General features: G+C 35.4%; 1 protein-coding gene across 1 annotated transcript in view; it reads right to left on the reverse strand.

Moving 5' to 3' along the window:
• Positions 1–3,000: 3,000 nt before the first annotated feature.
• Positions 3,001–27,298, reverse strand: part of WASHC4 (WASH complex subunit 4) — a 53,715-nt gene continuing 29,417 nt past the window's right edge. The window contains exons 21-33 of the mRNA XM_070454017.1: positions 26,929–27,097; positions 26,110–26,264; positions 23,587–23,661; positions 23,225–23,329; positions 20,924–21,058; positions 18,849–18,957; positions 14,655–14,721; positions 14,071–14,157; positions 11,254–11,401; positions 8,476–8,572; positions 7,669–7,865; positions 7,240–7,339; positions 3,001–5,267 (exon numbers count right to left, since the gene is read on the reverse strand). Coding sequence (XP_070310118.1) covers positions 5,200–5,267; positions 7,240–7,339; positions 7,669–7,865; positions 8,476–8,572; positions 11,254–11,401; positions 14,071–14,157; positions 14,655–14,721; positions 18,849–18,957; positions 20,924–21,058; positions 23,225–23,329; positions 23,587–23,661; positions 26,110–26,264; positions 26,929–27,097 — 1,512 coding nt within the window. The 3' untranslated portion in view covers positions 3,001–5,199. The remainder of the gene's footprint in view (positions 5,268–7,239; positions 7,340–7,668; positions 7,866–8,475; positions 8,573–11,253; positions 11,402–14,070; positions 14,158–14,654; positions 14,722–18,848; positions 18,958–20,923; positions 21,059–23,224; positions 23,330–23,586; positions 23,662–26,109; positions 26,265–26,928; positions 27,098–27,298) is intronic.

A 27,298-nucleotide genomic window follows, 5' to 3' on the forward strand; every position in this document is an offset into this window, starting at 1 on the left:
ACATCCATGAAAGAAAACTAAAGTTGTTTCTGTAGCTTTAACAGTTAATTAAAAACACAATGAAATCACAGCAGAGGGTAGGTACTATGTGAGGTTAAGCGGAATAACGTGATCAAGGCCAACTTTTTAAACGTGCTGCTTTTAAAATGGATTAATAAAACGTTTGTAACTCAAAATTAAACCGCCACCATCAGAAACACAGTCAGCTGGTCAAAACAGTATGAAATTATACACCATAAGATCATAGCATAACCATAGCAGCTCATAGCTCAGTAAGTTCTGACAAGCTTCAAGAGCCACAGCCCCCTGAATTCTTGCTTAGAACCGTTCAGGGTATAAAATATCTACATAATAAAACAATAAAAATCAATGTTTTTAATTAAAAAGTTTTAATAATGTATAGCCTATGGAAAATAGTTTGGAAGTTCCTTAAAAGATGAAACAGAGCTACCGTATGTATCCAGTAAAGATGAAACTAATTTTTAAAAAAGTCATGAAAACATTTCACAGAAAAAGAAGACTCAAACAGAAATATGTCCAATCATATAAAAATCAAGGAAATGCAAATTAAAACCACACAGATACGATACTGACCAGACTGCAGAAATCCAGCTCCAGGCAGGGAATGGGAGTCACCTCGCCCACTTCTGGGATGGGACGACAGCCTGGCATTCTCTTCCAATGAACCTGCAGGCACAGCTGGCCCTGCCACCACGGAGGTTCACTTGTGACACAGCCCAGGGACACTCCACACACGTTCCCAGGGACAAGTAGTGACGGTTAGAGCAGCGCTATTCACACTATCCCAAATTTGGAAATAACCCAGATCTTATCAACAGACTAAATCTCTCTATTCATGTAATCCAGGATGAGCGAAATAAAGCTAAATGAACTAGATCTATATACATCAATGTGGATGAATTTCAAAAGTGATACTGAATTAGAGTCATATAAGCACAGAGAATACATTTAACTTTAAAAAATAACACAAACATCACCGTATTATTTTTTAAAATATTGACAGTTGTAACTTTCAAGAAAAACGCAGTGCCCTGTGGCTTCCTCTGCAGTAGAAAAGGGGTTACTGTAGGAATAATGGGGGCGTCTGAGGTAGTAAGCTCATAACCCACCTGGTGGCTACACAGGCATTCTCTTCTCAGGCACTAAATAGTACATACATACTGATATGTTTTTGCAGGTATCAGATTTTTAAATATTTTAAATTCAGAAACAGTGGGTGACTCCCTTTCTCTCAACTAAAATGTGCATTAATGCATAGGAAAGCCCTCTGAAAAATTCACAAGTGCCATGTAAATAAAAGGTGGGAAGGAGGAAAATGAGACCTTTTATTAGGCAGCTAGCCTCACCAAACTGCATCTCGCAGCACTGGCACCTGTCAGACCAGCTTCAGGGAGGAGCAAGACCTGTCTCACGCTGTCAACGCTCCACTGAGCTATTTAAAAAGGAAGATTTTATGAGACCAACAGAGAGTCAAATACAGACTGCTTATCTTCAGACTTTTCAACAGCTAATAATTACATGCCAAGTGCATTTCTGCCCATAGGAGCAACCATAGTAACAGTATTTATAGCAGTTACTGTTTCCTAATAAAATGGCTTTATACATACTAACTAACTCCTCAATCTATGAACAATGTTATTACACCATTTTAGGCCTGAGGAAATGAAGCACAGAAGATAAGTAAACTTGTAAGCGGCAACTCAGGATTCAAATCACTCCTGGTTCCAGAATCTATGCTTCTGCTATACTGTTAGCAGACAGAAAACCAGAGACAAAGCAACCTCCAAATGTTCCAATGCAGTCATCTCTGAAGATTCTGATATTCAGTAATTGCATCAACTTAAAAGTGCATCTTTAATGCCTTATTACCTTTTGTACAGATTCTGAAATGTTTACTGTAATTCTACCACCTTTATATAAACAGGAGATTCTGGGTATAGAAGTGTTAACTTTTTGGCCCCTCACATTAATGATTAATGATGGCATTATGAGAAAATGTTTCAATACACACAAAGATCTTACATTACAGAATGTACACCTTAAAAGTGACTCCAGAATTATGACATCAGATCTACACAGAGAGAAATTTCACCTATTTTCCCCGAGTATGTTCTCCACTCATGGGAACAAGCAGTGCTATTAGGTAAACTAGGTGATAAAGAAGAACCAAACTATTACAATAGAGGAAAATATCCATATACTTGCCCAAATCAACCTTTCCTATAAGAAATTCCTGTATAAACTAAACTCTCATTTGTCATCACCATCACGGCACACTTCTATGACTTCACTTAATAGCTACAGACCCACTTATTCTGGACTCCTTTTTTATAACAAATCTGTGACAATCTAAACTTTTAATTGTCCTAACATCTAAAAACAAACAAAAAAATGTAGCATTAAATCTCTTAAGGAATACCATCAGTCTGAAACTTCTGCAACTTAAGCTGGAAAAAGAACTAAAATTATTAAAACTGGCTAAAGTCCACCATTTATATTTGGCCAGTCCAGCATAAAAAAGTAAGGGGACAATGTATGTGATGCTATAGTCTCAGCTTTCCCACAACCTTACAAATTTACCACCTCAGAAGAGAAAAGCAGAACATTTTTTCCAGCATAGCATTTAGAATGCTCTTCTTTATTATACTGTTCCAGTCCAAGTCATGACTGCAAATGGCACTACAGCACCACAGATTAATGATCCCTCCCCAGGAGTAAGATTTAAAATTATACATTCATTTGGGTTCTTTTATTTGAAAACAGCAAGCAACAGAAAGATTAAAAATATAAAAAGGAAAGAAGACAAAAAGTTCACCTGGGCTACACAGAGGAGCCAATGTCAATTTTATACTTGAAATTTCTTGCCTACATGCATGCATTTGTTTAAAAGACATTTCCACATACTATTAAAGGGAACTCCAGAAAGAGTAAGAACTACTGGTTTAAGACATTCAATTCTGAACAAACATCCAAAGGAAGTAAATTTTGGAAATTGCATTTATTAATGTTCTATTATACATATTGTATTCTCTTAGAACTGGGGGAGAGGAAAGCCCCCACTTAAGGGAGATAACAAACTTACCATCTTTTATAAAATCTAATTAGAATTGACAATGTTATGGTTAGTCCTTAATTCCTGAGAATTTGAACATTAAGTTTTCTGCGAATTTACAACAAATGCTTACACAAATTTTAAATTGCAGTATGTCTGAAAAAAATGAAAATGTTAACATTAATACATTGGCAAGGAAAACCGTCATCTAAACATGTACATTAACTTAGGTGTGAGAACACTCAGCCCTGTTGCTCTGCACTCTAACAGCATTTAAATATGCTTAATCTTTTTCAGAGATTTTATTTCAAATAAGTAAACTTATTATACCCTATCCAGTCTGCAGTGACATTATTTTGAACTAAAGGTAAAATATTGATCTGTCACATTTTTTGTAATCATAGGTATCCAAGGAGTCAGCATGTGACCTCCATCTAGTATGGATAAAATAACTGACATATGTGGGGAAAATGACAGAAACCTTTGATTATCTTCTAATTAGAATTTCTATTAAAGGAAATAATTTTAGGGAAGTTAAAGAAGAAAAACAAAAAAAATAATACTGTTGCTATGAAATGGTGACTAATTTGAGAGTCAAATGCAAGATCATTACTATAAACATTGATGATAATGAAAATATAAATTATTAATTATGCAGCATGCTTCAGGGCCATTTCTACAGTTAGTATGAACTACAAATATTAAATGTCTTTAATCCATCCATTGTACATAATTCTGTAAGTCAAGTTGACACAATAAAAAACATTTCCTACCTATTCTGTTTCTTCTGAATTTTAACAGTGAAAATGTTTATTTTGAGCTGGGAAAGCTACCCTGACTGTGATCAATGAGAACAGACAGGGCATTGTACACCCATTCCAAAAGCTGGAAATCAAACAATGTTAGAATTACTCCCAAAATTTACCCAAAGAAATGCTTTATGCGCAAGTGCAATGGAAAAATCAAGTATTTCCTAAAATAACATTAGTATTACATGTAAAATTTCAAACTTTGTTTTCACTGTAAAGGTATCATTATATTAAAATATTATAGGCCATGATTAACTGTTTTACTATTAACTGATATAATCTTTACAAAAATAAAGCTAATAATTGCTTGTCCGGAACTAAATTTACTCTAAATCTTTCTGTACTTTTTAAATCAGTAAATGATTTAGTTATTTAGAACTTCATTCTCACAGTGGTAATTTTTTTAAAGCCTGCACAGTGCTAAATCTGATTTCTTAGATTATACTTGGTTTAAAGAAAAAAAATCTGCCCAAACCATCACCAAGACTTCAACTGAACCTAATGTAGAAGAAACCTGAGTTTGGATGTAGAAGTAAGAATTCATTCAGTTTTCTATGGTATAAATATGCCTTCAGCCAAATGTAAAGCGTCAAGCAGGAATCTATGGCTTTATCTGTATTTTCCTCCATCTTGAGTATTAAGTAAATCTTAAATTTAAAGCAGTTGTTGGAGGTTAAATAAGTTCTCAAAGCAATGTAAACGAGTTATAAAATTTCTCACTGGACAGCAGCAGCTCTTGTGAGTCACATGAAATTAACAATGAACCAGTTCACACTGTACATAAAGAATACACTAGTGCCTCACCTCTAGTAACAATACCATCTTCATATATCCCTTTTATAAGAATATTGGTATGTATGCTTCATGAATTTCAGGCTCAATTCCTTTTGTTTAAACATATTTACTGGCTGAACATAGTATATGCACTGAATTTCCAATGACTGAGACAAATACGGACCAAAGACCTATGCAAATACAAATTATAAACATTCATGTAGATTATAAGAGATCTGAGGTGGCAGTTTAGGAATGTGGGTAAACCCCTCTAACATTTCATTTCAAACACCGGTTTCCCAAGCAGGCATATCAAGCCTAAAGTCCAAGAAAAAAATCTTATTTTAAAATCTCATTCTCAACCTTCGAAAAGTACAGCTTTTAGACGGAGAATGGACTTCACTTTAGAGCACTGCCTTAGAGAGATGCAGCATCTAAATGTTTCCCAGAGATGCAGCCCAGGAAACACTCTGTTATTAGCTTATAACATCCACTTCACATACGATTCTGATGATCTCACAGGGGCAACGCACACCATCAGTATCATTTGACAACAGGGTCTGCAGACACAGTGCTGTCGGGCAGGTCTCCATTGCTTGTTTTAGTCTCTTCTGAAAGCATGAGTGAAAATGGACATATTTATGTTCATTTAAAAAAAAACAAAAAATCACAAACTAAAATCAAGGACAATACTGCTAAATTTCAAATGAACAAAATGTTGCATCTACCAAATATTTCTCTAATATCACAAATTATATAGTTTATCTACCTTCATGTTTTAGAACTCTAGGCTAAATACTGCAAATGTGATGTTCTGACTAGTTTGAAATGGGGGTGTGGAACTGTTGAGACATCAGAACTGTGTCTGGAGTGGGGTTGGTTTCACACTGCACGTTCCCCCACCTGGGCGAGGAAATCATAGGGCTGTTACTGGTAAAAACATGACTGCAAATTCACATATAAAACTGTCCAGAATGAATACCTTCCCAATTATGTTTATGATTTATTTTTAAATGTGATTTTTTATTATGAATATAATAAAATGAATTTCTGACTTTTAGTGAAAAATGTCATATGCATATACTTCATTAACAGAGAAAAACTATTTAGCTAATATATTTAGCAACTCTGAGCAACCTTGAGCTAAAACAGCCCTACAGCAGCGCCACCACCGAGGCATCAGGCAGATATACGGGTGAAATACATTAACCCCAAACCCCAGAGAGCTCCTCAAGAACAGCAGTCCAGAGCAAGGAGCTCTACTGAGGCTGCGATGTTCATTTTGTCTTAATGCTCTAGGCCTTAAACATCCAGCCCACCAGTAGACAAGGTCCTGGCATCATGACGGAACTGAGCACAGCCTATGTCCTGCAGTGACTGAACTGCTGAATCTAAACTCTTAGACTCCAATCTAAACTGAACTCACACTTCAGTTACTAAACTCTTCACAGTTTAGATTATACTGACTCAGATTCTTCCAGATGACTTGGCTAAATATTATTTTTAAATGAGCCCCAAAGTAATAAATATGTATTTTTTCACTTAATAAATACTGATTACCTTCCAGGCAACAGCCTGAAATCATTTTTCAAGCACACAATTATCAATACTTATTTAGTATAGATTCCAAAAATGCCTGCATATGCTAGTAATACTGCTATATGTAACATTATCAATAGGGAATAAGGTAATGGATGTAAGTGGTCTACTGAAATGAATGATCTCTCTTCAGTGTGAAATATATATTTTAAAAATTTAACTGGTAAGATTAATAAAAGTATCACAGTTCATGAAGTTCTTTTATTCTTGATTAGTGAAATAAATACAAGAAAAAAGGGAACAGAGCAAATGTGAAACCTGTTAAGTTGCTGTCCCCAGTTTTGAGTTTCCGAAGAGGAAGCCTACGTGGCATAACTTCCATAACAGAAAAAAGGAAATCACCATTTTTCAGAGAAAACAATCAATGCTAAATTTCAAATCTGAGAGGAACGGTCACGAGGGTCCCTTAAATACAAATACTGAAGGATTTACACCCACACAGACTGTCTCGGACAGAACCTCTCCTCAGTGGCCGTCAGTGGTTACGGCTGGACCGCTCTGACTCTCCAAGGCCATAGAGGAGCACCGGAGCTATCACCCTGACTCTGAAACAGTCCTGACCGTTCCACGGCCCGAGTCACCTGCCCAGGCCTTCAGTCATCTAGTCATCAGCAGACCTGCCCTCAGCGGCACTTAGTCTCCTCTTATCTGTTCCTTCTCATCTGCTAACAGTTAAAGGGCAAAAGAAAAAACCCAAACTTTGTAAAATTTTAAATTGAGAAGACGAACTGAATAAAGCGTTATTCCAGAATGAAATGCATGTTAAATTTCTTTTCAGTTTCACAAATGATCCACTTAGGCTTTACCTTAAAAAAAAAAAAAAAGGACATTTCTAGGTTTACATATTTTTTCAAAAAGAAAAGTCTGACTAGATAAATAGTAGATCTGGGGTATAAATAGTAGATCTGGACTAGATACGGGGTATTCATATCTATTATTGATGAAAGATTTACTAGTCTTTCCAAATAAAAGCCACTCACTAACCTTCTTTCTCTTTCTTTTCTTGGTTTTCTTCAGCCGCAGTCTTGTCAGCCCTGAAGAAAATTCTTGCACTGCTCAGTGAGAAATACAGCAATTCAAATTCCTAAGTAAATAAAAATATCAGAAATAAAAGTTTAAAATACTTATTTGAGCAAAATATCAAAATTACCATATTTAATATCTCTTCATTTTCTAAAATGCTCTAGTGAGTGCAAATCATAAATACAGAAACTGAACTAAGCAATCCATCCATTTTTAAAGATATGAGTCAAATGGCTTCCCAGTATCATTCATTTAAAAATATACTCTTTATGACCACTATTCATCTCACCTATTAAAATGGGAGTTTCAATATGATTGACATTTTTTCAGTGATCAAGAAGTAATGGGTATTAAAAAGTCAAACCAGATTTGACTATTATTCTCCTCTACCTGCAGATAAACATCCAGTCGTTTCTGAGTGAGATTCATGGTTTGTAGTAGTTTTTCATCCTGACTAGTTGACTGTACATTCTGTTGCTTAGCAACTGCTCTCATCTCCTTCAGGTATTTCTCTCTAACAGACTGGAACCAGTGAAGCGAGTCAAATTCCTGGTACTGATCCAAAAGCTTCAGAATGTAAGCCACCCCTGGAGTCGTCAGCAAAACCAAAATCAAATTACAATGTGTACAGAAACTGTATTTTACTCTACCAATAATTCTTAAAATTAACTGTTTTAAAATTAATCCTCTTTCCAATTACACTTTACAGCACAAATGAAAAGTTTAGCAACATGGCTTAATTCCTCCTTAAAAAGATGTGATCCTATAAAGAAATTTTTTTTAAAAAGCCAATCAAGAAGATAAAAAGAAATAATATGGCTATGAAGATAGAAGGTCACTTAATGATAACACAGGGCTGTAAGACTGGTTCTACTGCTAAACAGACAACAAGTGAGGAAACTACAAGGAAACCAGAGAAACTAAATAAAAGATGGTCAAACTGTAAACCTACAACAAAAACAAAGCCTAAATAATTAACCCAAGTGATCAGCAACACCAAAGGAGCATGAACAGTACAAATGATGGGAAACAAATATTACCAACCAGATGACCCAGCTAAAAAGTAAACAGTAAACACACAGCTTGTGAAAAACAAATCTACAAAGAGCACATAGATCTATTCTCAAGCAAACATTTCGAAAAATTCATTGTAAGGTAAACACAAAATTCATGGGAAAAGAATTTCATTAAGCTTACCCATGGCAAAGCCATCATCAGTAAAGGCAGCTCCGATTTTATTTTTTTTATTCAATTTCTCCTTGCAACTAATGGAATGCTCTACAAAGTTGAGGGTCTAAAAAAATATAACAACATATCAGAGAAACAACTGTGCTAAAAAGAGTCAGCAGAATTTAGTTCCTAAAACAGACATTTCAAAAATTATAAATAGGATCTCTTCTAAGTTCCTGCCTTTTTGATTTCAAACACTTGCCTCATATAAAAAGCCTCTTAGTGAGGTCACAATATGTGTAAGTATCTCATAATGGCTCTTTTCCAAATCCTTTAAATGTCAGCACTCCCTCAATCACCACTTAACCCAAGCACACTGCCTTGCTGTAAGATTCATTCTAAAATATCATGTGCATTTTACAGAAGAAGGGACTAAGGCTTGAGAGGTTTAGTAACTTCCCTAAAGCCACAATCTAAAGTTAAGTTGAGTCAGAAAAGTAGGTCTGCTTTACTTAAAAGCTTAAGTGCTCTTAAACACAGCAATCCTTAGAATTTAGCAATCCTAAAAATTTAGCTCCTATAAAATACTTAACTAATCACAGCATTTATTCAGCAAAGATTTACTAAACTTACTATGTGTGCTCAGGTGCTTTAGTCGTGTCTGACTCTTTATGACCCTCTGGACTGTCCATGGGATTCTCCAGGCAAGAATACAGGAGTGGATTGCCATGCCCTTCTCCAGGGGATCTTCCCAACCCAGGGATTGAACCCACTCCTCCTATCTCGAATACACTGAAGGTAAACTCTTTACCCACTAAGCCACGAGGGAGGCCCAATGAAATGATCACAGTGAGAAAATGAATACCATCTAACACTCGACAGGGCAACACTCCTGACAACGGCAGGAATGCAGGGCATCTACACTGTCCAATCCAGTAAACCACCACCCACATCTGGCCACTGTGCACTTGAGACGTGGCTAGTAAAACTGAGTAACTGAACTTTTTATAAAATTTTAACGGATTTAAATTTAAGTGGCCACTTGGGGCTACGATAGCACAGCACAAGAATAAAGACAGGCCTGTTTAACAATAATTATGGTACAGTATGACAAGTGCTACAATAGCTTACAATGGAAACAAGATGATCAAGTTTCACTTTTTTTTTTGCCTGTAAAACTTATTTGGCAATGAACTGCATTTTGTAAAATCTTTGTTAAAGATTTCTTCCTTAGATATTTCATGCTTTTTTCTGAAATTAGATTAAAACTCAAGGAAAACAATAGTGTCCCATACTTTTCTTCTTTGTAGTGTTCTTAACCCACCTGTTTTCTCCATCACTAACTGAATTTTGACAGCTGCCCTGCAAAATTCCACTCTTCCTCAGACCCACAAATGGTTCCTCACTGCTGTTTACTATGGCTTCAAATTAAAGAAAGATGGTGAGAACTCACCATGAGTTAACTACATTATTACTGAAATATAACTAAGATTTGCCTCCAGTCTCACAACTATCTGAATATGAAAAGATAATGCTTATCAGACAAATATGGACATTTTTGCTACATGGTATAACAATTATTATGACAGTATTAACAGTAAATGTATTTAAAAAAGAAACAACAGAAAGGAAAATGCATGAAGAAAAAAGTTATCCGTACCCATCAGATACTTTGAATTCATAATAATGGTTCTAAGTTGGCAGACTACAGTCCGCAAAGAGTTGGACATGACTGAGCGACTAACACTTTCACTTTCGGGTTTCCCTGATGGCTTAGACTGTAAGGAATCTGCCTGCAATGTGTGAGACCCCGGTTCAATGCCTGGGTCAGGGAGATTCCCTGGAGGAAGGAATGGTTACCCACTCCAGTATTCTTGCCTGGAGAATCCCATGGACAGAGGAGCCTGGCGGGCGAAAGTCCATGGGGCTGCAAAGCGCTGAATACGACTGAGCAACTAACAGTAGTAGGTGAGAATACATGTGTTAATTCAGGCGCAACGTGAAAAAAGTCAGTACTCTTGATCAAAGTTAGATGTGATCAGAAGTTACATCTGCTCAGTGATATTTAGACTTTACAGCTATTCTTTTACAATTTTTTTTAAGAGCTTTGTTAAAGAAACCTTTAGAGCAGAGTAACTTTTTCCTAATATATACCTCTCTAATCTCTTAACTCCATTTTCCTCACTGTAATAACTGTTTTCATACTGCAATTGTGGTTATTTTTAAGATGTCAACTACAGAATTAGAGCAGCACACGCTATATATGATAAAAAAAAATTTAGCTTAGATGCTAACATTTACTACTGACTAGAGATATGCTATGCCATGCTAAGTTGCTTCAGTCATGTCCAACTCTTTGCAACCAATGGTCTGTAGCCTGCCAGGCTCCGTCTGTGGTTTTTTAACCATTAGCACCATCTGGGAAGTCCCTTTAAATAGCATGCTTTTAAGAAACACTTCATATTTTAACAGTCTATATTAATCACTTAAAATGACTATATAATTCAGTCCAAAGATTACATGGTATATATATAAAATGGAGTATACTCAAGTCATTTAAATCACACTAGGATTCCTCTGGCAGTTATTAACTAATGAGAATCTATCTTAGTTATAAAGAAGTCTCATTCTGCATAGCCAGTAAGTGAAAATTCTAGGCCACATTCACTGAGACCACATTTAGTTTTATCTACAACCAAAAAGTCAGCAGTACAGTCTGCTTCTGCGTGCATTTCTTGCTGTAAAAAAACTGGATCGATTTATTAACTCTTCAAAAAATTCATTTTGGGTATTAAAAATACTCACCAGAGGGGGAACAATGATATAGAAATTTCGGAGATGTATATTCTTTGGCCTTCGAAATTCTGGAGCAAAAACATCCACAAGCATTTTGAAATATTCTGTGCCTTCAGCAGAATTTCGTGTGTGATCACTGAGGACTGAATCCAAGTGCCTAAAATGCAAAAAAAAAGAAAAAGAAAAAAAGTATTTATTTGGTTCCTTTCTCAAATAAAGAGGAAGCTTTTAAAATCTATCTCTCATTAGTTTAGATGAGAGCACTCAAAAATATGAATTACTATAAGACATCTCTAAACTTCCTTGGAGTACAGGATGAACTTTTTTTTTAATGGACAGAAGCTTATCATTGTTTAATTAACTTAGTCCCTAAAACAGAATATGTAGTGCCTCTTGAAATTTTAGTTTTGTATTTCTTCTCAAAATGAACCCTGCAGAAGTCCATTTCATCGTAAATAAATTCCTTTTCATCTTAACTTTCTTCACTAACATTTCTACACTTCCTGACTTCAACTGTAACCGATCTCCTTTTCAAGAATCTAGTTTCTCACTCAAACTTCAGGCTTCCCTCATAGCTCAGTTGGTAAAGAATCAGCCTGCAATGCAGGAGACCCTGGTTCGATTCCTAGGCCAGGAAGATCCCCTGGAGAAGGGACAGGCTATGCACTCCAGTATTCTTGGCCTTCCCTTGTGGCTCAGCCAGTAAAGAATCTGTCTGCAACATGGGAGACCTGGGTTTGATCCCTGGGTTGAGAAGATCCCCTGGAGAAGCGAAAGGCTACCCACTTCAGTATTCTGGCCTGGAGAATTCCATGGACTCTATAGTCCGTGAGGTTGTAAAGAGTCAGACATGACTGAGCGACTTTCACTCATTCACTGAGTCAACCTTCAGAAACATTAGCTGCTGCTTCTACATCCTTATGTATGGCCATTATCACTTTCAAATTACTATTCCTCCACCAATAAATGGTAGAAATCTCTCCTTTGAGATGCATGTGACCCAACTATGTCCAACTATCCAACCCCTACCTCCGGAAAGCAGGCATCTATTAACCATTTTAACCACTGCCCTTCCATTTATCTTCAACTATGATACCTGTGGCAGAAGACATTAATGTCCATTTAGAGAATCAATTTATTATCATAACCTCCTAACTCCCTGACATCACCTGCCATAAACTTTGCTTCACTTGACAAGTAAACATTAAGGCAAGAACACAACACAGGTACTTGCCATCACACTGCATCAGGGGGCCCTATGTCAGCATGTAAGGAGGATACATCAGTCTCTCCATTGGGAAGGTGGTTTTTTTCCCCTTTATGATTAATAAGCAATTTGTGAGACAATGTTTTCACACTGAATATTCTGTTCTCCAAAAATGTTTGAGAATTCATTGATGATTTTTGTCTGATGTCAAGTACTACAGTGGTAGTTGCAAAACTGGTTTTTTCCCTAAATTTTCTCATCCCTTTCATATTTACTAGCTGGCAAGCACTGTAAAAAGGAACTTTCCCTCTGTCTCTCCAACTTTTATTATCACTGTATCATCACAGATTCTTCTTAAATTCAGTATTATAATCAATTTCTACCATTATTCTTTTTGATATTCAAATTGTTTCCACTTTGTCCAAGGGTGCCCCTTCATGCCTGACTCAATAACTGTTACAGTTATTAGTAAGAAAACCCCATTTTCTAAATACTTGCTTAACAATTCTGCATGCCTTTTCAAGTTTTAAAGTGTGTTCCAAAATCACTAGTTAAAAGTCTATACATCTGCACTGTTCAATAGGATTGTCATTAGCTATTTAAATTTAAATGAAATAAAGATTTGATTTCAGTTCCTTAGTCCCTTAGCCCTATTTCCAGTGTTCAACAGCTACAATTGGTAGTGGCCACTGTACTGGAAACTACTGCTCCAGGTTACATAAAAGGACGGACCAGTATTCTAGAGCCATGCTGGCAAAGAGGAATATTAAAAAAGAGTAGAAAGAAATAGGTAAGGGGCTTCTCTGGTGGCTCAGTGGCAAAGAAGCCACTTGTCAAGGCAGGAGACATGGGTTTAGTGTATGATTCGGGAAGACCCCACGCGCCGTGGAGCAACTGAGCCCACGTGCTGCAACTACTGGGCCTGTGCTCCGGAGCCCGGGAGCCGCGACAGGGAAACCCCCGCAGTGAGAGTCCATGCACCACACTAGAGAGCAGCCCTCACCCACCACAAACAGCAACAAAGACCCAGCACAGCCAAAGATAAGTAAGTAAATACAATTATTTTTTTAAGATAGGTGAAATGAATTTTGTTAATGAGATTTTTTTTTAAATTTCTACTTTTTAAAAATTATTTGGCTGCATCCAGTTTTAAGCTGGAACACAAGAACTCTGAGTTGCAGGGCTTGTGGGATCTAGTTTCCTGACCAGGGATAGAACTCAGGTCCTCTGCATTGAGAGCGAGAAGTCCTAGCCACTGGGCCACCAGGGAAGTCCCAATTTTGTTGATGAGATATTTGGCATTCTCTTTTAAACACTAAAGCCTCAAAATTAGTTATGAACTTTATACTTCAGCACATTTCAGTATAGACTAACCACATGTCAAGTGTTGAACAGTCACATGTATTTGAGGGCACCGTCTAAAAGATCCCTTTTAGTGACACTGGAAAGATCTCAGAATACTGTAGTCTTAAAAAAATTATATTCCATAAACAGACCATTATTTGCATAATAAAAACACTGACATATCAGTTTATATGTTATCCTCTAGTCTTTAATGTTTAAATGAATATACATTTTTTAAATATCCAAATTTAACTTTTTTTCCAAGATTAGATTACCTTGCTGCTTTTAATGTTTCTTCTGCAAGACCTTCCTCTTTGACTAGTTCTTCAAAATTTACAATATCTTCAAGATCAGGTACAAATCTACATAAGAATTTTGGAAGGCATTTATTAAAGCAAGTTAAATATATGAAATTGACAGACATAAAAGCAGTACTGTAAGACTAAATTTTTCAACAATATCTTTGGAAAGAACTTTGCATTTCAGTTATATTATTAATATCACCACTTATATTTGGAACAATTGAGTTCCAAAACTCAACTTCAGCATTTTTAATTATTTACATATAATCATCAAATTATAATCTTTAAAAATTACGTAATCTATAGAACATTTCAAACTGCACTGATAAAAGAAATTAACTTCAAAAAATACAGATTTTCAAGTCTGCTATAGTCTTAAAATTTGAGAAAAATATTTAAGTAGTAGGATTAATGGTTTTCTTCCATATCTGATCTCAAAATATATCAGTAAGAAGAGAAAAAAGCCCCTTCTACAATATTACTTACAATAAAGACAGATTTAAATGACGTAAAATTTCTACATGGCATAAATAAGGCAAAAATGTTTGCATCCATACCTAATGGCATTGCTGCTACAATGAAGGCCTCCAGATCTTATCATTCGTACATAGCCCATAGCATTACCTTAAAAACCACATACACACAAAAAAATCAGATGTTTATACAAATAACTCTAAGTTCTAATAATCAGAAATAAAATTATATATAGCATTCAATTACAAGGTTTCAACTCATAAGTACCAAGAGATTTTGCTGTATTTTACTTCAGTTTTGTTCCACAAAAATAAAACTTACATATTTGTGCACTTAAAATATTGTTGCTCAGTCACTAGTGTCCAACTCTTTGAATATAAATGTACATAAACTTACACCATCTATATTAAATATTTTAAAAATAAGTGTGTTTCAATTGATAAATGCATTAAATTGAGCACATTTTAAAAAATCAAACATTTAAAAATTACTGTTACCAACAGCTTCTTCACTCACATTAAATAATATGGCTCTCTCTCTCTCTCTCTCACATACACACACACACAGCTGCAAGTGGTATCAAGAAATCCTTATTTGATTCCTCCCAAACTAGTATCTCCAACTAAGACTATTCCTCTGGGCTTTTTTTTATCCAATGCCTACATCTCCATGTCTAAGAAGAATTTTTAATTTAAGAAGTTGAACTCCAACTGAAGGTCTTCACCCCCCAGTTATATTTTCTCCCTCAGAAGCTGACAAGTCTATCCTTCCAGTGGCTCAGGCCAAACGCAGGGAAGTCCTCTCTGCCGCCCTCCTTACCCTCAATGTCGTTGTTTAGTTTAGGTAGTAGTGCCCACTCCCTGGGGCCCCATGGGCTGGAGCTCGCCAAGCGCCTCTGTCCATGGGATTCCCCAGGCAAGGATACTGGAGTGGGCTGCCATTTCCTTCTCCAGGTGATTCTTCCTGTGGATCAAACCTGCATCTCCTGCATTGGCAGGAGGATTCTTTACCACTGACCACCAGGGAAGCCCTCCTTTCCCTCATACTTTAATCAATGGCAAATTACATTGGCTCTATCTTCAAAATGTCACCAGAATTCAACCAGTTTTCCTGACCTTCACAGCTCTCACCGTACTCCAAACCACCGGCAGTTCTTGCCTAGGATACTACACTATGCAATGGTTTCCTGATCTGTTTCTAACTCCATTCCAGCCCGACTGGTTTCCAAAACTGCTAGGCAGACTCGGGACTTCAGCATTTGCCGCCACCTCTTCCTGGTAAACTCTTTCCTTAGCCACGCACACACACGGCTTATTCCTTCGTGTTTTTTAGGTTCCTGCTCTCATATCACCTACTTAGAGCTCTCCCTAAATATCATTAAACTATATCATTTCCTCAATATCATTTAAAATCATTAAGCGTTTAATGATATGTCACCTTACTCAGCACCTATTGCTGATACATATCTTGTTGTCTGTATCTGCCCCGACTAGAATGTAAGATCTATGATATACCTTTTGTTTTCTTCACTGCTCTACCCCTAAAGCCAACATTTCCTACTCAAATGAAATGGAAATACTTGTGAGTAAGAACAGACAAAAAGTTAAGAAGCAGTCAACACTTCATATATTATAATAATATAATTATGCACTTAACAGACATTATCTCATCTGATATCTTTAAAAACCTTCAATTAGGTATCACTGAATCCAACGCTTATCCCAATATAAGAAATGATGTTTAAATGCTTCTTTAACATGCATCTTAGAAAAATGAGGTATCTAGTTTGATTGTTTTCCTTCAAATTGTCAAACTGTTTTCCTCCAAACTGGCTGATCAAAATATGCTAGTGAGAAGCAGATAGGGAGCAGCAGTAAAGAGTAAATCTGTGAAGCTAGACTACTGGGTTCAAATCTGAACTCTGCTTTTTGGCTACAAAACCTAGGTTAAGTTATAAACTTTGTATCTTAGTCTCTTCATTTGTTAAATTAAGCTACAAAGGGTTAAATACTGGGTTTACTGTCATAGATATTACCAGCACCTAGAAATACTGTACTGTCCTCAATAAATATGTGGAATCAATGAATATAATACTTACTTCTTAGCATTGAGTTTACATGTGTTAGAACATATAAAGCACTCAGAATAACTTTGGCACATAATGAATGCTCAATAAATGTTAATGGTGGTGATTATTCATTCAGCAGGCAGGTTATTAGACAAAAAGACTTCTCATTTTGCTCCTAGCTCTAGATTCCTTACTCCTTTTCTCAGCAGAGTTAACAGGCTCAAAAGCACATTACAATTTTTACAGGCAGAGGTAAAGAACTTATATTTCCTAAGAAAAAAATAAAGAATAAAATACTAGAACAAACTGAAAAGGATAATATTCACCAACTGTGCAATACATGCCAGGGGCGGAGATAACATGATCTTTTGTGTACTGGGGGAAAATGTGTATTTTGATGTATGTTGGGGAAAAATGACTAGCGTCCTAAGCTCATGAATTAATGATTATTTCATAGTACAAAACTGTACTTTTAGAAAATATAAAAACATGAAATAAGTACTACCACAAGCAGTATTCACAAGGGGAAAACCTTATTGGTGTGTGGATTTTAAAGTTTTAAGCAACACTGCTCTGAAGAAACAGCTCTTAATTTGAGTACCATGGACTCTCGCTTTGGGCATCTGACCTCTGGTATATCTTATGCAAAATTATATGTGAACATGCATGGGGCATTATTCTGAGGAAAATCAATTCAGTATTTTCATCAGATTCTCAAAAAGGGTTAAAAACTATTGCTCCATAAATTTACAATCCAATATGACATTAAATATCACTATGAAAAAACAATACCTCACTATTAGTACCTCACTATTAAATTGCTTAAAATTAAAAATTTACAAAGGTAAAATTCTCTAAGTTCTTGTACTAATACAAAATAGAAAGTTTTAATGTGTAAACCAATTAATCTATACAATTTAGCTAGTGCTGACTTTATTCTCTAACTAAATGTTTATCATACCTTTCTCACTGGTAAACTTAAAGCCTCTTGAGAACAAAGGCTATTTGTATTCTCAGCATTGGGGAAAATATTTGGTGTAACAAAGCCTCTATAAATGTTTGATGAATGAATCAGTGAACCTCAGGAGGCCAAACTTTACCAAACCAGAGTCACTAACGGGCCCCAGCGGGTCGGCGGTAAAGAGACTGCCTGCAATGCCTACAGCCCAGGTTTGAGTCCTGGGTCAGGAAGAGCCCCCGGAGAAGAAAATGGCAACCCACTCCAGTATTCTTGTCTGGAGAGTCCCAGGGACAGAGGATACTGGTGGGCTACCGTCCATGGGGTCACAAAGAGTCAGACACGACTGAGCAACTAACAGTTTCAGTTTCAGAGTCAATAAGAATTGACTGAACTGCTTGCAGTCTGCAACCGTGAAGAAAACGAAACATCTTTGGACTTGGAGCCGAAAAACCCTGGTTAAAATCCCAGCAACACCACTTATTTCTGAGTTTCTCTTTTTTCATCTTTAAAAAGATGATTACATGCCTATCTCAAGGGTTACCGTGAGGACATTAATAAAGGGAATGCATATGAAAAGCTCAAACAAGAATACAGTTTTTTTAATCTTGGATTATTTTTAAGTGAATGGATTATTTTTAAGCAAAGTTCTTCCTTTTAAATAGTGTTACACATTTCAAAAAACAAGTTCTACTTGTAAGGCAGAAGGATAACTCAAGAAATTATATATAAATATAAAATGACAAAGCATATTATTAAATATTTAATATTTTAAATATTAATCATAAATATTAATATTAATAATTAAATATTAAATATTATTGGATAACTTTTCACATAAACACTGCACATCTTTGCATCTAGCCTTAACTTAAGGGAACCTCTTTTAAAAGTTTGAACTAGGACCTTGAAAAGAATAGGCACCCAATAATTACCAGCTGACTATTTACTGAGTATGGCCTTTGAGATGAGTTAGTTACATTTTTAATTTAATTGAAGAGGTTTTACTTATCCACAAAATATTTATTTATACTATTTTATCTATAAATATTTTATTTATCTATCAATTATTTGTGCACCAACCATCTAATCATACTTGAAAAACTTTGGGTAAGGAAAGGAAATTACTAGTGGAATAAAACTAAGCTTAGGCACACATATATTAAGTTTATTCCTATGAGATATTTACAATATATCAGACAGATTCTTGGCATTTGTACTTTACTTTTCAACATGTTTACAATAACTTACCAATTTGGCTGATGAGCTGCCTGAACTGATCAAGGTAGCTTTGTCCCTCCGGGGTTATTCCAAGTTTTCTGATGCCTCGATTGAATTTTTCTGCTCTTTCAAAAGGATACTACAGAGAAAATTTGAAAACTGCCATTATTAATAAAGACCCTAAAACACAAAATACCCACCAAATCAATCATACCAATATCACTGTTCTAATTTTGCACTTCCATTATGTTCAAAAAAACAATTACTGAATTTAATGACAAAGAATTCACATACAGCATGAAAACTACCAATATTCAAGGTCAATATAAATTAAATATTTTTATATTAAAGGGAATAATTATGAACGCCACCAAACAGGTTTCCCATTACCAACATTGGTCTTCCAACTGCTCTATCAGATAAAAGAAATCAATTCTTCCTAGAAACATCTGTTCAGAGATTTGTGATAAGTTTCCATGGGCTGAAAGGTATTAGGGGCTTACATAAAAACACACTCCTTCCCAAATAACACACATCAGCTGAACTAAAATTTCTAGCTGCTGTCACCGATAAAAAATGGTTTTTCAAGTCTTAGTCAATTAAAAAAATTTTTAAATCATTCATTTTATACGAGTAACAAATGGAAACAATTCTTATACAACAACAGCACCATTTCTCTGAACATTAATTTCTGATTCAATAAAAATGAGTTAATGTAATTTCCTGATAACTAATCTGTAATTTTATTAATTATTTTGCCGCTCTGACACTGAAAAGAATGAACAACTAATATATAAGAGGGCTAGAACTAGGTGATGCTTAAGAAGAGTAATAAAAACAGGTCTGGATGTGGCAAATCAAACATAAAATCCATCCAAGCCTGCTGGTTTCTCTACCTACATGGCTATACGTGCCTCTGTACTGTTAACACTTATAATTCTTCACTTCACTATGGGAAAATTCAGTCCAGAGGGCGAAAGTAAAACAGCATTCTTATAAATTACTGGTGGGATTGTCAACTGGTGCAGTATTTTTACAGTACTTGGCAACATGTATCAAAATTTTAAATAATCAGATTCTTTGCCCTTTTCCTCTTCAAGGAATCTGTCTCTCAAAAGTCCCTAACACACAGAAATAAATATGCGAGGATGTTATCTGTAGCACTGTTTATGGCACAGAGAAATCAGAAGCTACTGAATAACTATTTCTCAGTAGGAGGTTAAAGGACTTACCGCATGCATCTTTACTATCAAACTCTGCAAAAGAACAAGGTAGATCTATGGGTACTGACACATGATAAGCACACTGCAAAACAGTATGCTTAGTATCAGCCCATTTTTGTTAAGGAAAAAAGCAGTATTTGTAATGCACAAATACATGTTTATCACACAGACATCTGGAAGACGTCACATGACACTGTTAATAGCAACTGGCCCCAGAAAATGGAATTGGGAGAAAACAGAAATGAAGCAGAACATTTAGTTTAAATGTTAAACAATACATTGTTTAAATGTTTCTGCTCTTGCATTATTTTAAAATGAAGAAAAGTAGTATCTAGTTACATTCATCATTTACTTTTTCCTTATACTTTCACTTACAGAGAATGCAAAGGGTAAGAAATTACAAGAGAAAATACAGATAACTGGAAGTCAAACTAGGGAGTTATATGAAAAAGAAAAAGAAATCCCTAGTAGAGTAACTCATAATGAATTTCAGCATAAACATTTGCTATATAGGCAAACACTGAAGTTATTGAAGGTTTGGTTCAAGACCCTGGAACAAGGCAAATACTGCAATAAAGTGAATCACATTAGTTGTTTGATTTCCCAGTGTAATACAACAGTATGTTTTCACTGTACTGTAGTCTATTAAGTATTCAATAGCATTACATACAAAAAAATAATGTACATGCCTTAATTTAAAAATACTTTGCTGCTAAAAAAAGATAAGCAGCATCTGAAAATGCAGGTTTGCCACAAACCTTCCATTTGTTAAAAAATACAGTACCTGCGAAGCACAATGAAGTAAAGCGCAGCAATGTAAGGGATGCCAATATATTCAACAGTTGAATCAAACTACCTTTTCAGAAGAATATGTAACAATACCTTATGATCATTCTGGTCCTTGATTTCCCTGAAAAACCGAATATCTTTAATCAATCTGGATTTGATATGTTCATCATACATAAATTGGCTAAATATATAGAACTTCTTTTTCAAAAACTGGTAGGTGAAATTGACCTATAAAATTAAAATTGGAACAATTAAATATAAAACTTAATTTCAAATCAGTAGTACTAAATAAAATAATCCATTTATAAAGTCTAATTCATTTTGGACCTGAAATACTTAAATGAAGTTTTTATTGCCAAAGTTTATAAAACTTTCTAAAAGCTCCTCTTAAAATATTTTTATGACACAAAGAAATTTAAAAACAGAAAATATAGTCACATAATAATATGACTAAGATCTATAGTGAGAATCATAAACCAGATTTGCTGACACGCTAGGTTTTATGTCATAAACCACACTCGGGAGATTATCACCAATGCACATGAATGAACTGATACTAAAGTAAAAAACACGGTGCTCTTTGACCTTTCCTAAAGGAAGATAGTAAACATTCAATCATTTACCCATAAATATTTTAAGCACCTCTTATGTGCAAGACAACGCACCTGCTCTCATGCTAGACATTGCCCTTGTCATCATCAAGTGTATTCTAGTGGGAGTGACAGGCATTTTAAGACAAGTATAATATATGTTAAATAAACTAGGAAATCGCAACTGCAATAACCTGTAAAATGAGAAGTGCAGGTGTTTTGAGAATGGATTAAAAGGCCCTGATCTAGACTTAGAAAACATTGAAAAAGTAGGATTTAAGCTGAAATTAAAGTCAAAACAAGATTAATTCTGACCCTCAGATGAAAGCCTTGCATTAATTTCCATCCCCACCACCTTCAAATATTACCAATTATTTTAGCATATGTGTGCCCATGTTAACAGTCTTCATCACCCAGTTATGGAAATGGGTGCTTTCTCAGAACTTTTCTTGCAGCTTAAAACACTGCTTTTTCGTGATCTCCTCAGTTGTAGTAGTTCTTAGAAGATTATTACCCATCTTAATAGTGGGTAAATCTGCCAGTCTCTGATGTTTTCTGTGCTCAGCTCACCATCACCAGACATCAGGAATTTACATTTATTAGTGTGGTTAACTGCGTAACAGCTGTTTCTCCCGCCAGAGTACAATTACTATGAGAGCAAGAAATGTCTGTTTTTCTCATCTCAGCACCTAGCACAGTGCCTGAGACACATAAAATACAAGCATAATTACATTTGTTACATGAATGGTTGATAGATGAGGTCAGAGGAGTTTGATCCTGAAAGGTTCAGAAATCTCTATGCAGATGATTCCTGACTTGAAATCTGAAACTCCATCCATGTCTCCTTTTTCTCCTGGTAACCACTAACAAAGAGCTCCAACCATATTACTTATCAGGTCAAATACAGCTTCTCCACTACACTAAAAATGGTCCTTTATAACCTTCCAGTCACGTAACTTTTCCTTATTCCCTTATTCCCAAATACGCTTAATAAGATCAAGATCGTACTATTTAAACATTCGCATTATTCTTTCCTCAAGGAGAAACTGTGACCTGAAAAGCAGGTAAATTTAAAGATTTCTCTTTTTCCCAGAAGACAAATAGCATATAAGCTCAAATGATTCATTCTCTCACATGACTGCCCATTTTTAGGAAGATTTGAGATATTTTTAGCAAATTGCTATTTTTAAGGGTATCAATAACTAGTAAGTGCCCTCCCCCAAAAAAGAGCATGTAAGTGTAAAGTGTTAGTGGCTCAGTCATGTCTGACTCTTTGCGACCCTATGGACTGTAGCCCTCCAGGCTTCTCTGTCCATGGACTTCTCCAGGTGAGAATACTGGAGTGGGGTGCCATTCCCTTCTCCAGGGGATCTTCCCAACCCAGGGATCAAACCTGGGTCTCCTGCATCGCAGGCAGACTCTGCCTGGTGGCACAGCCAGCAGGGACTGATGGTAAACAAACTGTCAATGATTTGCTTCCAAAAGCAACTTTCAGACCATCAGACAATCCACATAGATACGTATTTATGCTGATGTCTTCAAATCTCCAATGTTATTCATGATGATGATCTTGAGATGGTAAGACATTCTAAAGTGCCTTTTGAATCACAAAGCTTCCATTTCCATCTAACACAACTTCAGTGCCAGATATTTCAATTACACCAGAGAAATGGAAATTCAGGTATTATGAACAGGTAATAATGTGTATTTATCAGAATATTCAATGAAAAAACTATTTTTTAACTTCCAAACAAAACAGCAGCATCAAACATCTGTACCACGCCCCCTCCCAGAAGCTTCTTACTGTTGTATTCATGATTCCTGTGCCGTGTGTTCGAATTGAATTAGCAATATGCCGAATATTAATAGTGTTCAAATGTTTGTTATTACTTGTTCGCTCAATAAAAATCTGTAATAAAACAAACACAATTCATAGCAAACACTGGTCAGTTAACCTAAGAATTTAAGAACTCTATTTTATTAGAGATAATTGGAAAGTCATTCAAGAAGATAATACAGTCAAAGCAAAGAAATAAACAAGATCTCTAAACAATCATTGTTTCCTTTATTTTACTAACTTTCACTGCTAAGAATCAATCCTTTGCCCCTCAGCTTTTCCTACTATACACACACCCACATTAAAAATTTTTTTTTAAACTTACTCACTTGATTATTGAGATTATAGAGGTATCGAGATACAAATATATGAATGTTTCTCATAATTTCCAAGACATCCAGGCCCTACAAAACAATCCACATATAAGTTCTATTATTATTAGTTTAAAATAATCAAACTTATCAATATAGTAACTTACTGCTTATATTAAGTCACCCAATATTTTTAAATTATTTTAAAGAACTACAGAAAACATACAATCAAAGGTTAGAAGAGGCTTCTGACACATACAATCAGGACTAACTGGTTGGGGAAATCTGACTGTTATACCTTTTGTGTAAACAGGAAAAGTTAAAACTTCAAAGATCAATGACTCACAATCATTTCCCTACCACTTCTGAGAATATTTGTCTTCCCAAGGATTTTTTTCTATATTTTTCAGAAAGTAAATTAACAGCCAGATTCTAAAAGGCAGCCAGAATATGTAGTGATCTCTAAAGTATACACTATTTTTCAGGCACTGTGCAAGGTCCTTTACATGGAATTCTTAAAAAGATATTATTCTTCTAAATTCCACAGCTGATCACCCTCTGCTCTTTCAGTCTTTTATTTTTACTGAGGCTTTCAATGGCTAAGTTAAAGATCTCTCTTGGTAAACGACACATTGCACTTAAAAATATGTGGACTACTTTCAAGTACCTTTTGATATTGATTTCTAACGTAATTCCACAGTGATAAGAGAACAGACACTGTATGACTTCAGTTACCTTTAGACCATGAAATTTTTACACCTTGTTTTATGTCCCTGGATATGTTCCAGTGTCTCTGGGTTTATAGTTTATGGGAACTTAAATAGAATTTGTATCCTGCTATTGTGTGAAAATTGTATAAAACTTAATTATGTTGAATTGATTCATAGTGTTTCTCAGGTCTACTATATCCTCCTACTTTTCTATTCATTTTATAAACTTTTGAGGGTCTGATAAGGAAACGCCAAATAAAAATCTTAATTGATCTACTTAAAAAAATAATTGTAATGTATAGTCGACTATATATAACTTTGTTCTGTATTTTCTAAGTCTCCTATATAAATGTGTTACTTTCGTAATTTAAAAAATAAAAAAGGAGGAAAAAAATAAAATTCCACAGCTGAAGAAAATGAAACTAAGAGAGTTCTGCAAAGTCAAAGAGCTAAGAAGAGGCAGAACCCAGGGATTTTAGAAAGTCTGATTCCAAATCTTTATGCTTCTTTTAATTATACTAGACTACCTTGAATGTAAGGACTTCTCAGATGACTCAGTGGTAAAGAATCCTCCTGTCAATGCAGGAGATGCAGGTTTGATTCCAGGGTCAGGAAGATCCCCTGGAGAATGAAACTGCAACCTACTCCAGTATTCTTGCCTGGAAAATTCCATGGACAGGGGAGCCTGGTGGGCTATAGCCCATGGGTTCGTAAAGAGTAGGACATGACTGAGCGACTGAGCTTACCCATCCATACCTTTAATATACAAGTTCCTAGTAAGGACCCTTCATTCTTCAGTGATCACTCTAATATCCAGTGAATGGTATCAGGTAAACTGTTTCACAGCTTTTCTAATTGGGACTCAAAGTAATATCACAACACCCCTTTGATTAAGTTTTTATTATAGATTTTCTCACATTTTAATCTAAAAATTTATTTATTCATTATTTTTCTCCCACTAGGCTCCAGGTACATGAGCTAAGACTGTTTCTATTTATTTTTGTATCCCTAAACATACTGAGGGCTTCACAGGAGACTCAGTGGTAAAGTCTGACTGCAAAGCAGTCAATGGGTTCAATCCCTGGGTCAGGAAGATCCCTGGGGAATGAAATGGCAACCCTCTCCAGTAACAGTGCAGTGTCTAGCAAATTTTTGAAAAATATTAATTTTATAAATAAGTGAATGAAAGGATATACAAATTGATCCTGGAACTGGCCCCTATACATGCAGTAAGATGAACAAAAAATTATGATCTTCAAATTTTGGAACTAAATTAATGGATTTTAGTAAATATTATATCTGGATTATCTTAGAAAGAATTACATGCAAATTAAATGAAGACAAATCTTTGCACTCCTGAGATACAACCATTTTGTAAATTAGCTTACTGAATTAATAAAGCTAAATATTTTACACTCAATTTAAAAACAATTTTATAAATTTAACCATTTTTCTAAGATATTAAAGCACATATATCTAGTTTAAAATTCTTAACTGTGACCTTGACTAAACTTGTAAAAGTTCAGCAGAAGTCACTTCACTATCCTAAGTTGTTTCTGAAAAGCTGTATGTAAATTCATGTATGTACCAAAATTTCAACAAAAGGTAAAGTATAAGCATTTGGAAGCATGTGATAAATTCTTTCATAAAGCAAATCAGCACTAATTTTTTATTCTTCTCAACTATGAGGTTTTTATATATAGCAAATATTCTCTTTTCAGTTTCAACTTTGAAATATAAACACGTACTAAATAAAACTTTTTTAAAAATTGCCTTAGAGAAATACTATTAAGCTACCATTAGACTATACTAAGAACACTTTATACTATACCTGTTCCAAAGTCTGACTAGGAAGATGGGCCTCTGTCATAACCAATCCATAACGCTGAGTCGCTAAATTTCTCATTTCACTGTAAGTAGCCCAGTCATGAAGAGCTACTGTCGTTAGATTGTAGAAAGTCTTGTCTAGGTAGTGAGTTACATAAGCTTCAAAACAAACAAAGAAAAAAATCAAAACTTTTTTTGATTCATGATAACAGTAGGAAAGGAAGAAAAATGACACTGAAAAGGAAACAACTTGTCTTTGCACATTAAATTTCTTCCTTTAAAATAAGGTGCTAGGAATGGGACTTCCCTGGTGGTGCAACGGATAAGAATTTGCCTGCCAACACAGAGGACATGGGTTCCATCCCTGGCCGGAAGATTTCACATGCCATGGAGCAACTAAGCCAGTGCACCACAGCTAATGAGGCTGAGCTCTAGAGTCCACAGGGGGCAACTAGCAAGCCATGGGCTACAACTACTGCAGCCTGCGCTTCATGAGAAGCCACTGCGACGAGCAGCCCACGCACCACAACGAGAAGTCCCCACTTGCTGCACTTAGAGAAAGCCCACACAGAGCAACAAAGACCCAGTGCAACCGAAAATAATAATAACAAATGAATTAATTAAAAAGAAACGACTGAGAGCTAAAAAGTGTTCTTTAAATAATAAAGTAAGCTGCTAGGAAAACAAAAATGAAGAAACAAAAAGGAATTCAAGAATAAATGGACTAATACAAAGGAAGATTTTTCTCAAGGTTTCGTTTTTGTTATTTAACAGAGCAAATACATATAGAATATGACCCTAAGAAGAAAACCAGAACACTCACCTCGAATGTCAATGAAACGATTGAAAAACCGAATTGGATTCAGAGAGAAAAAAAGGGCCAGGTCTTTCATGCCAACTTTGAAAGGGTTTCTGTCATCCAGCTTTAAATGAGTATGCACAGAAAGTCGCAGGTCCTTCTCTATTTCTTTGCACAACTTGTCCAGCAAATGCTATTCAGAAAAGAATTAATATCTTAAATTTTCAAAATGATATTCCAATTATATGATTCTTCTAGATGTCCATGTTCTCAATGTGAAGAGCTTTACACTCAGTACAATGATGAAAAAGTTTGTCAAACTGTCAAACTAAATACTCTCTGGTAAAATACTGTTTCACTGGGAAAGTGAAATTATTTTGCTATCCATTTTAAA

Source organism: Odocoileus virginianus, chromosome 23 (assembly GCF_023699985.2).
Source record: "Odocoileus virginianus isolate 20LAN1187 ecotype Illinois chromosome 23, Ovbor_1.2, whole genome shotgun sequence".
NCBI classification, from domain to species: Eukaryota; Metazoa; Chordata; class Mammalia; order Artiodactyla; family Cervidae; genus Odocoileus; species Odocoileus virginianus.